The sequence below is a fragment of the Nerophis lumbriciformis genome, linkage group LG17, assembly GCF_033978685.3.
Source record: "Nerophis lumbriciformis linkage group LG17, RoL_Nlum_v2.1, whole genome shotgun sequence".
Lineage (NCBI taxonomy): Eukaryota > Metazoa > Chordata > Actinopteri > Syngnathiformes > Syngnathidae > Nerophis > Nerophis lumbriciformis.
In genome coordinates this window covers 27,312,963-27,325,000 of record NC_084564.2, presented here as the reverse complement: position 1 = coordinate 27,325,000, position 12,038 = coordinate 27,312,963, and the positions used below count along the sequence as shown (strand labels likewise).

The following is a 12,038-nucleotide window of genomic DNA, read 5'->3' as shown; positions in this document are numbered from 1 at the left end:
TTGCTACACGAAAATAGAATTGTGATATAAAACTCCAAAGATGCAAGAATTGTGGGTACTTGCTAGTTGAGTTGGCGGTGCAGTTTGTCCTCCAAAAAAAGTCTATATTGTGCAAGCTGTCAGGTACATAAAATCCCCCAAAATCCATAAATGGAGCTAAATAATAGACAGGCCAATAGATAGAATAGGTTCTACCTCTGTCATGGCATCATCTATCTGCTTCAGCTCCTCATAGTGGTCTCGAGAGTCCCTCAAAGGTTGAACCATTATCTCCTCAATCTGAGGGAAAAGCTGCCCAAGAAATGGGAAATAAGAGTTAGCCAAGGGTCTCGCACTTACCGACCGGCAGGTGAGCATACCTTCATGACGGTTTCAAACATGGGGATGAGGACAAACTTGATGAAGCCTATCTGAGCGGTCGGTTTGGTGACTTTGTCTCTGTCCATGAAGGGGGCCACCGGCAGGCCCTCTGACTTCTCCCGGTCACTCTGAGAGACAAGTCAGCACAGTTTCTTACAGTTAATGTTGGACACGGGAGGGTACTCACAGTAGGCAATTTTTACTTTACTTGGGTCCACTTCACACCCAAAGTACGGTACGTTTGGCTCGTGTTGAGTGCTCTGAACCATGCTCAAGTTTGGCCCGTTTGACTCGGAAGAGGTGGGTATGGGCACGGCGACATCGGTCATGCACGCATACTTGCCAACACTCCCGGATTTTCCGGGAGACTCCCGAAATTCAGCGCCTCTCCCGAAAACCTCCCGGGACAAATTTTCCCCAGAAAATCTCCCAAAATTCATGCGGAGCTGGAGGCCAGGCCCCCTCCAGCTCCATGCGGGCCTGAGTGACGTTTCGACAGCCTGTTTTCACGTCCGCTTTCCTACAATATAAACAGCGTGCCTGCCCAGTGATGTTATAACAGTAGAATGATCGAGGGCGAGTTCTTGGTTTCTTATGTGGGTTTATTGTTAGGCAGTTTCATTAACGTCCTCCCAGCGCGGCAACAACACACAACAACAGCAGTCACGTTTTCGTTTACCGTAAAGCAGGTCGTCTGCCGTAAACAGCAATGTTGTGACACTCTTAAACAGGACAATACTGCCATCTACTGTACATGCATATGTGACAATAACATCTTGGGCTTTTAGAGAGTGCAGTGCACAACTGCGCACACAAGGAGACGAAGCAGAATGCATCATTAGAGAGGGTGTTCAGCATGGTTAGAAAAATAGTGACAGAGAATAGAACAAGGATGGACAATTCAACCCTTAACTCAACAATGAGTAGATGAGTGATATGTGTGTGTATATGTGTAAATAAATGAACACTGAAATTCAAGTATTTCTCTTATTTATATATATTTATATATATATATATATATACATACAAATAAAATAAATATATATATATATATATATAGCTAGAATTCACTGAAAGTCAAGTATTTCTTTTATATATATATATATATATATATATATATATATATATATATATATATATATATATATATATATATATATATGAAATACTTGACTTGGTGAATTCTAGCTGTAAATATACTCCTCCCCTCTTAACCACGCCCCCAACCACACCCCCCACCAGGCCCCACGCCCCCGACCATGCCCCCCCCCCACCTCTCGAAATCGGAGGTCTCAAGGTTGGCAAGTATGCGCGCACGTTAACATAAACCAGCTGTATTAGATTAGGTGGGTGCCCAGAGTAGTGTTTGGAAAAGCGAAAGACGTTACTCACCAATGCAACATCCATAAAACAACCATAGCATCCGTTTTTAAATCCTTTTGATTCACGGCAGTCATGCACGTCAGTGTGAGGCAGCTTTGATTGACAATCGGGAACGCCATTTATCTGGGCAGCTGGTTTAAGGTAAAATAGTTACTATACTATAATGTACTTACTATACTCTTAGGCCCAATCCCAAAACACCCTCTCCATCACTACCACTACACCCTCGAAATTAAGTAGAAAGATGTCAAGCTTTGTAATGTTCCCTAGGAATTGGGACACCACTTGCTATGTCACTGCATAGTTTACGTTCGGGCACGTAAGCGAGTACATACTAGTTACATTTGCACCGACACCAATATTTTGGTACCAAAATGTACATCGTTATGTATTTCAATACTTTTTGACACTTTTCAAAATAAAGGGGACCACAAAAAAATTCATTATTGGCTTAATTTTAACATAACAGTTATGATAAAACTTATGATTAAACATATGTTCCTTATTGCACCCAAAGAACAATTTAAAAAAATTGTATTAAATTAAAAGGGCACATTAAAATACATGGGCTTTTCTTATTGCACTCAAGAACAGTTTACAAACATTTTACATATTAGATAGTCTGCCATAATCAAGAATTAGGTTGGAATAGAATAGAAAGCTTTATTGACATTGTATTAAATGCTTCATGATTTATGGTTGCCAATTTTCATGCGTGCTGCAAGACAAATACAATAACTAGCTAACACTGAAAACAAGGCTAAAAGTACACCGATAATACAAGCAGCATGTTAAACACACATTGTTAAAGATAAAACACAAATGAAAAAGTGGGAATTTGTTACAAAATTCAGTGTATTCACTTGCATTATTTTACACTACGTGGGCGGTTTGGACTGCTCTCATACTTTTAAACAAGCCAACCAGCTGTATGCGTGTCTCGTAACTATATTACCTGCCACGCTTCAAACTCATTGTGCAGGTTTGGATGTTTGTTATTTAAATGTGGTACGGGGGTAATGCTGTATTGACACATTTGGCGAGGCATGTTTTACAGCAGCGCTTGCAGAGTGGCACTTTCGTGTTTAAAGCGCCACCTTTGTTGATAGTTTTGAAGCCCAAATACCTTCACATTGCCTTTCACGCTCCCTTTTAATTAACCAGTCAACTTGTTGTTATTTTGTCATTATTCCTTTGTTCAATTTTTCTGATTGTATGCGCTCAGTGTGTGCGTTTTGACACACGAACGCGCCGTGACTCGGCTCAACGACATCACCACCGCACGGCAGCATGTGTGGATGAAAAATAACGACCGGTGTTTTCCAAAGGCATATCTTTTTTAATTAATTAGTACCAGGGAACTTTATTAGTAGCAGTGTACTGTACCGTACTGTACCATATAGTCCCACTGTTACATAACAAACCCGACAGCAATAGAGTTAACGTCCGCGGTCATTTTTTTTTTTAGATTAATCATGCTACGGTTGATGAATAAGCAAAGAACTACACAGAGAATATGTCGCCATCTACGACTGTTGTCTCATGTGAATTTTTTGAAGGTATGTAATGTTAATGCTTTCACATTCGCGAGCTTTAAAGTTTTAGTATTTTAGTATTATAATATACTTACAAATTATTGCCGTTAAACGATATTATTGTTAACATTATTTTTAGGACTAAACCACTCGCAAAATAATACATAATAATAATAATAATAATGCAAGTACCGGTACACCCTTTCAAATGCAATAAACTTGTATTTCTCGTATATTTAAAAATTGTCATTGGAATGTACACTTTTAAATATACAAGTTAAATGAAACACAACTATATCAATAAATAAAAAGGCTAACTAAAGATATTGTGCCCAAAATGATCACGGTCATCATTATTGTTGAATATGCTCAGAAAGTACCGTATTTTTCGGACTATAAGTCGCAGTTTTTTTCATAGTTTGGCCGGGCTCCAGTGCGATTTATATATGTTTTTTTCCTTTTTTATTATGCATTTTCGGCAGGTACGACTTATACTCCGGTACGACTTATACTCCGAAAAATACGGTACTTATACACACACACTTAAAATCTTTTAACCATGTCGTATTTTTACATAACTAAAATAGCCACACAATATACTTTCTTGGCAAAATAAATACCAAATATTGTTCTGGCTTCATAAGATCCATATTATTTTTGTATGTTAAAATATGTTTATCTTCTTCCATTTGAATTTGTAAAATTTTCGAAAGTTTTTTTTCCAATAAATACAAATTAGGTAATCAGTTGTTGTCACTTCCGGTTTATGTGACGTCACGCAAGTTTACTTTCTATCGAACACACCTTTGTCTGTTTCAACACGACGTTGTGGAGTTTAAATATTGATCACTTTGTGCAAGGACAGTTCAGCATTTATGTTCATTGAATGTGAATACCGTATTTTTCGGAGTATAAGTCGCACCGGAGTATAAGTCGCACCAGCCGAAAATGCATAATAAAGAAGGAAAAAAACATATATAAGTTGCACTATGAAAAAAACTGCGACTTATAGTCCGAAAAATACGGTACTCTATCTTAGTTGTTTGTAATGTGTTTATACCGGTTTGGGGCGGTATAGCTCGGTTGATACAGTGGCCGTGCCAGAAACTTGAGGGTTCCAGGTTCGATCCCCGCTTCCGCCATCCTAGTCACTGCCGTTGTGTCCTTGGGCAAGACACTTTACCCACCTTCTCCCAGTGCCACCCACATTGGTTTAAATGTAACTTAGATATTGGGTTTCACTATGTAAAAGCACTGTGAGTCACGAGAGAAAAGCGCTATATAAATATAATTCACTTTAGAATGGTGTATGACGTTTCTTAATGGGATAAAACATTGTCTCTATTCATGTTAGCATTTCAGATAGCTAGCAAGCTAACAGTAGTCGGTACATAGCTTTATCAAAGTGCAGTCATCAAACCCGTTTTTTTGATTATTTTAATTTAATATGGCAATACTACCGTTTATGTGCATGTGGATGTGCATGTAGTACAAATGGCCGCAGCTGCTAAAACCGAAACAAAAGAGTGATTGCTCTTGCAACTCGTAACAATGCAGGCAAATGGAGATTTACTGAGGCTGGTAAGGTAACCGACTTCAATTTCATTCATGATTTGGTTAACTGACTTATCGAATATCGCCCTAGGCCTAAGTTCGACCTTCATGGGTTTTTATGAGAAACTACAGGTGTGTTTTGGATCTGCTCACCTGCATGAAATACTCCTCCAGTAGGCAGTCCACCCATGGTTCGGCTACCTCGGTGGGCCTCACTTCGTTAGAAATGTCGCAACATTTGATCAAGACCATCTTGAGCTTAAAAAACACAAAAATGCAGAATCAAATCAGTGATTATTGTTTGTGTCTTGAAGCAACTAATGGAGTGCATTATTATTAAGCTGCAGCTTGCAGCAGAGATGCTGTGGTGCCAGCCTCATTTAGTTTCTGAATTGGTCAAATATACTCGGGCTATAAACTGCAGCCATAATGTACCGTATTTTTTGGACTATAAGGCGCACTTAAAATCATTTCATTTTCTCAAAAATCGATAATGCGTCTTATAACCTAATGTACGGAATCATTCCGGTTTTGCTTACTGACCTCAAAGCTATTTTATTTGGTACATGGTGTAATGATAAGTGTGACCAGTAGATGGTAGTCACACATAAGAGATACGCGTAGACTGCAATATGACGCCAGTAAACAACACCAAAACTTTCAATGTTCCTTTGAAAATAAAGAATATAACACACAGCACTCAAAAATCTGTCAAATTGTTTTAGTATGACTTTGATGCCGCACCGCTTGATGGATTGTCGGCCCATTACGGCTACCGTAGTCAGAGATACAAGTATTACTATCGTGTGTGTATAAGGACAGCAAAATGGCACCCATTAGCAGACATATTATCTGGCGTTTTGTTTCACAATATTATGCAAAACCAACTGTTCTTACCTTCTGGTACCTGCTGATATGTATTTGAGGTCTGCATAAATCCTGAAAATGTGCGCACTGCCGCCACTGTAGTCCGTGCCGATACCGTAGTCGATAAGCTTCTTCTTTTTCTCTATCTTCTTGTAATGGGACAGTCATCCTCTTCTGTTGTCATTTCTAATATAAAGTAGTGTAAAGTTCTTACTTATATCTCGCTATGGAAGCACTAAAAACTACCGGTGTAGTGAGTTTACATTATTCAACCACGGAAATTTAATTATTAGAGTTTCGGTCGGACGTTTTTTTAGGGGATACATTTCCGGTGTTGTTGTTGCACTAGTGAACGACGGATGAGAAGATGCTGCTCCGTTATTGATTGAAGTAAAGTCTGAATGTCATTAAAACAGTTGGCGACATCTTTTGACACTTCTTCCACTCCCGTCCTTGCACGCTCCTCGCTACAACAAAAATGACGGCGAGAAGACGCTGCCGAAGGTGAGCCACGTAAATAAGACCGCCCACAAAACGTCACATCCTGAAGCAACTGCCAGAAAGCGACTTGAAGATGATCTGTAAAACATCATCTATGCAACATTTTGACCAAGAAACCACCATTACATGTTATGTAGACCACAAGGAAGTATTTTACATTTAGAGAAAAAAATCCTAATATGACCCCTTTAATGCGTCTTATAATCCAGTGCGCTTTTTGTATGAAAAAAAGACCTGAACAGACCCGCTCATCGGCAGTGCGCCTTATAATCCGGTGCACCCTATGGTCCAGAAAATACGGGACATACACATGTCACATGCTCTTCATTGGCGAAGTCAAAGTTGTCCACTTTCTGCTTGAAGGAGTCCAGTATCTCGCCATGTCTGGCCATGTCAGTGGCAAGGATGAGGGTGATTATAGCCTGCGTGTCAGAAAGCAAGTCAGCTTCTTCTTGTTCGCTTTTGGAATAACAACCTCGTAACAGTGAGCTGGTGACCTGGCGAATCTGCTTAAAAGCCTCAAGATCCACATTTGCAAAGATATTGCACTCGGGAAGGGAAAGGATCTGGAAAGCCACGGCGCAGTGATGGTTCTCCAGCGGCGATATGTCATTGTAGCGCACCGCGAGGTCTGTGCGGGCATTGATTTGGTACCTGATAGGTGTAAGACATGGGAGGATGCATTTAGAAGGGTGGATAGCTTTACAAACAAAGCTACTACCGAGAGCAAAACAACACGATGGCAATCGGGGCATCAGCGTGTTTTCTTACCAGTCGTCAAATAGTTTTGCAGTTCATTGACAACAGTGTTGTACTCAGGATGTCAAAACACACTAGGGTCAATGGCAGCTCATCAGTCAACACCCCAACAGAGAGAATAGCGGGGCTTACGTGTTGTTGTATCCGGGGTGGTCCAGGTCGTGACACACTGCAGCTGTCATTAGAATGCCCATGTCCGTGAGAGTCAGCTTTTCCTGCAGTGAGAGTTGCACAATTTGAAAAATGCCTAAATGTTATCGGAGAGAATTCCAGGAAAAAAGGGAACCCTGAGGAGCCCCTCCCCCCATGCTCCCTTATCACATTACCTGCAGGTTGCAGAGGTGGATCATGCCGTACATCATTTGACTAACGCAGAAGCAGTGACGGAAATTGTGGAATGGGTTGTTTCGGTAGTTGTCCTGGATGCCCAACTAGAAAAAGATAGTACAGGTATACAAAACTGGATTTGATAGCAGAGTCAAACACAATATATTCTGGGATGCTATCCTAGGAAGTACAGTAGTAGAACTACAAATAATCTGTTCCAGGGAAACACTACAGGCATATTTGCCAAAAACATTAACTCTAAAGTCTAATGTGAAGATATGTAGGTAGGTAGATATACAGGCTAATAATTAGCATTGTCATACAGTACTGTATATAAAGTAATTAATTTAAGTAAACAACCAAAATAAACAGAAAATACTAAAATACTGTAGGACAGGGGTTCTTAACCTTTTCGACCTCGGGGCCCAACTTTTCCACTACAGAGGGGCCCGAGGCCCACTCAAACACTAACACTGAATTAGTAATCTTACTCTCAATTTTAATCGTATGCAATCAAAATTCGTTCCATTTTATCCACTAGCGACGCTGAGATCAATATTCATGCGTTCGTTACGTCTCGTCTCGATTACTGTAACGTATTATTTTCGGGTCTCCCTATGTCTAGCATTAAAGATTACAGTTGGTACAAAATGCGGCTGCTAGACTTTTGACAAGAACAAAAAACTTTGATCATATTACGCCTATACTGTATATACATATATATAACGTATTTTTCGGAGTATAAGTCGCACCTGCCGAAAATGCATAATAAAGAAGGAAAAAAACATATATATAAGTCGCACTGGAGCCCGGCCAAACTATGAAAAAAACTGCGACTTATAGTCCGAAAAATACGGTACCTATACTGGCTCACCTGCACTGGCTTCCTGTGCACTTAAGATGTGACTTTAAGGTTTTACTACTTACGTATAAAATACTACACGATCTAGCTCCATCCTATCTTGCTGATTGTATTGTACCATATGTCCCGGCAAGAAATCTGCATTCCAAGAACTCCGTCTTATTAATGATTCCCAGAGCCCCAAAACAAGTCTGCGGGCTATAGAGCGTTTTCTATTCGGGCTCCAGTACTATGGAATGCCCTCCCGGTAACAGTTAGAGATGCTACCTCAGTAGAAGCATTTAAGTCCCATCTTAAAACTTATTTATATAGACCAGTTGATGACACCCAACTCTACATGCCCCTAAAGCTGACCAACACGCCGGATTGTAGTCAGCTGGAGGCGTGTCTTAATGAAATTAAACAAACGCTAACTTCTTGCAACTCAACGCCAAGAAAACGAAAATGCTGATTTTTGGTCCTGCTAAACACCGACATTTATTTAATACCACCTTAACATTTGACAACCAAACAATTACACAAGGCGACTCAGTAAAGAATCTGGGTATATCTTCGACCCAACTCTCTCGTTTGAGTCACACATTAAGAGTGTTACTAAAACGGCCTTCGTTCATCTCCGTAATATCGCTTAAATTCGTTCTATTTTATCAACTAGCGCTGAGATCATTATTCATGCGTTCGTTACGTCTCGTCTCGACTACTGTAACGTATTATTTTCGGGTCTCCCTATGTCTAGCATTAAAAGATTACAATTGGTACAAAATGCGGCTGCTAGACTTTTGACAAGAACAAGAAAGTTTGATCATATTACGCCTGTACTGTATATACCTTTATATACCTATACTTGCTCACCTGCACTGGCTTCCTGTGCACTTAAGATGTGACTTTAAGGTTTTACTACTTGCGTATAAAATACTACACGGTCTAGCTCCAGCTTATCTTGCCGATTGTATTGTACCATATGTCCCGGCAAGAAATCTGCGTTCAAAGAACTCCGGCTTATTAGTGATTCCCAGAGCCCAAAAAGAGTCTGCGGGACATAGAGCGTTTTCTATTGGGGCTCCAGTACTTTGGAATGCCCTCCCGGTAACAGTTAGAGATGCTACCTCAGTAGAAGCATTTAAGTCCCATCTTAAAACTCATTTGTATCCTCTAGCCTTTAAATAGACTATGAACTGGACTCTCACTATTATGTTGGATCCACTATGGACTAGACTCTCACAACATTTGCTAGATCCACTCGACGTCCATTGCACCAGTCCCCTCCAAGGTTTCTCATTGTTATCCCATTGGGTTGAGTTTTTTCTTGCCCTGATGTGGGATCTGAGCCGAGGATGTCGTTGAGGCTTGTGCAGCCCTTTGAGACACTCGTGATTTAGGGCTATATAAATAAACATTGATTGGTCATTATATCTAACCTACTAACAGTATTTTTTAACCATCTGTTAATCAAAAATATTATTTATTTAACACATAAACCTTAGGTTTCGGTCAGGCTGATTAGAAAAAAAAAGTACTAACCAAATATACTGCATTAGAAGGGACTCATAAATAACTGACGAAAAATACATTTGCGTATGTAGCGGTTGCTTTAAGGACATAACTCACCACACCTGTTTACTTGACTTTGTCGTCATTATTCACGGTCATTGTTCTATTGTGCACATAACAATGTTGTTCTTGCATTCATACATGCAGTTAAGAGTAAGTCATTCGGTGCGACCCCTTTAAGTGACCGTCAGGATATTTACCCAAAGGTGGGGGTTTGTTGTGACCGCCATTTTGAGTAGCTTGATGGAATAAACGGCGCACACATTTTTGTCCGTCAAAGATACTTCAAGTTGTCTTGCTTTCACGTTACAAGCGCAACACATACAAATATGTTGTGCTAAAACAAATAAAATAACAATCAATGTGTTTCTTAACTGAACTGCCAATAGAATTAAAGTGCAAATGAAAATACAGTTTCACCACCTCAGTCATATTTTTTGCGTTCAAGGAACTTCTCCAAAACTTTCGCTCCACTGTTTGAGATTGTCATTACTGCCACAAGTGGTGAAAAATGTACTGCTGTGGCCCATGCCCACCATAGCTGAGAAACAGGTATTTTTTGGCGCTCGCGGCCCAACAATCAGCCATGTCCACACGAACACGGAGAGTTTCAAAAACACATATTTGGGGTTAAAACAATCTCCATCCACACAAGTGTAGTTTCAAAAGTGTCTATGTCTGCACACAAACGCATACACCTGCTGTCACGCACATTTTGTCCAATCAGAAGCCTGGAAAAAGCAGCAATATCTGACTTGGTGGCATTATTAAGTGAAGTGAAGGGAATTATATTTATATAGCGCTTTTCTCTAGTGACTCAAAGTGCTTTACATAGTGAAACCCAATATCTAAGTTACATTTAAACCAATGTGGGTGGCACTGGGAGCAGGTGGGTAAAGTGTCTTGCCCAAGGACACAACGGCAGTGACTAGGATGGCAGAAACTGGGATCGAACCTGGAACCCTCAAGTTGCTGGCACGGCCACTCTACCAACCGAGCTATACCGCCCCAATGTTATGTTTATTTTGATGGACTTTAGACGTACAATGACATGTACATTATCTTTTAAACAAGCCTGCATGTACACACAGAGCCTTGGGAACTTTCATAAAGAATGAATGCACGCCTGTGCTGCTGAAAGCCAACACTCATAGAATTATAACATGTTCAGCAACATGGTGATGTATTACATGTGCAGTGAAGGCTACATCCATCCATCCATCCATTTTCTACCGCTTATTCCCTTCGGGGTCGCGGGGGGCGCTGGAGCCTATCTCAGCTACAATCGGGCGGAAGGCGGGGTACACCCTGGACAAGTCGCCACCTCATCGCAGGGCCAGTGAAGTCTACATTATTTCTAAAATCAATGAGCCAAGGAAACCATTGTGTGGTGTTTCAGCACGCACTAACGAGCCAAGAAAACCATTTTGTGTGGTCTTCGGGTCTGTGGGACCCGTTTTCAGTTTTTTATTAAAAGAAAAATTATACAATTAATTCATTTTTCAAACTGAGACTCACTGACTTTGGCTCATTTTCTGTGAAGAACATATATCAGAATACATATTTAATGACCACACACCATACACCCCCCTACACATTTCTATTACATACAAGACCACTGGACCCGGGGCTAATAGAAGTGTGGAAATTGATGTTCTGTGTCACACACACACACACACACACACACACACACACACACACACACACACACACACACACACACACACACACACACACACACAGCAGGCCTAGACAGGAGGAGGACAGAGTGTAGGTACACAGAACATCAGAGGGTCAAATGTGCGAGAAAATGAGAGCAGACAGTGTTGACAAACAATGTTGCAACCTTGTGTGGGAACCGCAGGTGCAGAAACACAAAAGAAGAATCCCTGTGGGAAGCAGAAACTCGCAGAGAAATTTTCCGTGCAACGTTCATATTGTTGTTACTCAGCCAGCGTTTGTGGGTCTGATGGACCCGTTGCATTTTTTGGCTTTTAATGCCTCACAATCAAACACTTTCATGTTAAAATACTGAACAGATGTTTACCTTATCCCAAAAAACATCTGTTCAGTATTTTAACATAAAAGTGTTTGACAAAATGCACCCGGTCCATCAGACCCACAAACGCTGGCTGAGTAACAACAATATGAACATTACACAAGGGTTAAGGGAATTATAAAGCATTTAATCATGGATATAGTGATATGGTACATGTGCAATGAAGTGTATATTGTCTTTAACATCAGTACACACTACACGGAGGACGCTACATTATGGTTTTTTTTGTTGCTTGGTTGCACACAGCTCCTTCTATAAAAATGGAAGCAAGACACGTAAG

At 40.4% G+C, this 12,038-nt stretch overlaps 1 protein-coding gene across 4 annotated transcripts in view; it reads right to left on the bottom strand.

Moving 5' to 3' along the window:
- Nucleotides 1–12,038, bottom strand: part of pde9ac (phosphodiesterase 9ac) — a 55,394-nt gene that overhangs the window by 15,132 nt on the left and 28,224 nt on the right. For all 4 annotated transcript variants that reach the window (XM_061972993.2, XM_061972995.2, XM_061972994.2 and 1 more), the window contains 7 exons: nucleotides 7,286–7,390; nucleotides 7,092–7,174; nucleotides 6,698–6,854; nucleotides 6,509–6,622; nucleotides 4,986–5,090; nucleotides 360–488; nucleotides 196–291 (listed from right to left, as the gene is read on the bottom strand). In XM_061972993.2, coding sequence (XP_061828977.1) covers nucleotides 196–291; nucleotides 360–488; nucleotides 4,986–5,090; nucleotides 6,509–6,622; nucleotides 6,698–6,854; nucleotides 7,092–7,174; nucleotides 7,286–7,390 — 789 coding nt within the window. The remainder of the gene's footprint in view (nucleotides 1–195; nucleotides 292–359; nucleotides 489–4,985; nucleotides 5,091–6,508; nucleotides 6,623–6,697; nucleotides 6,855–7,091; nucleotides 7,175–7,285; nucleotides 7,391–12,038) is intronic.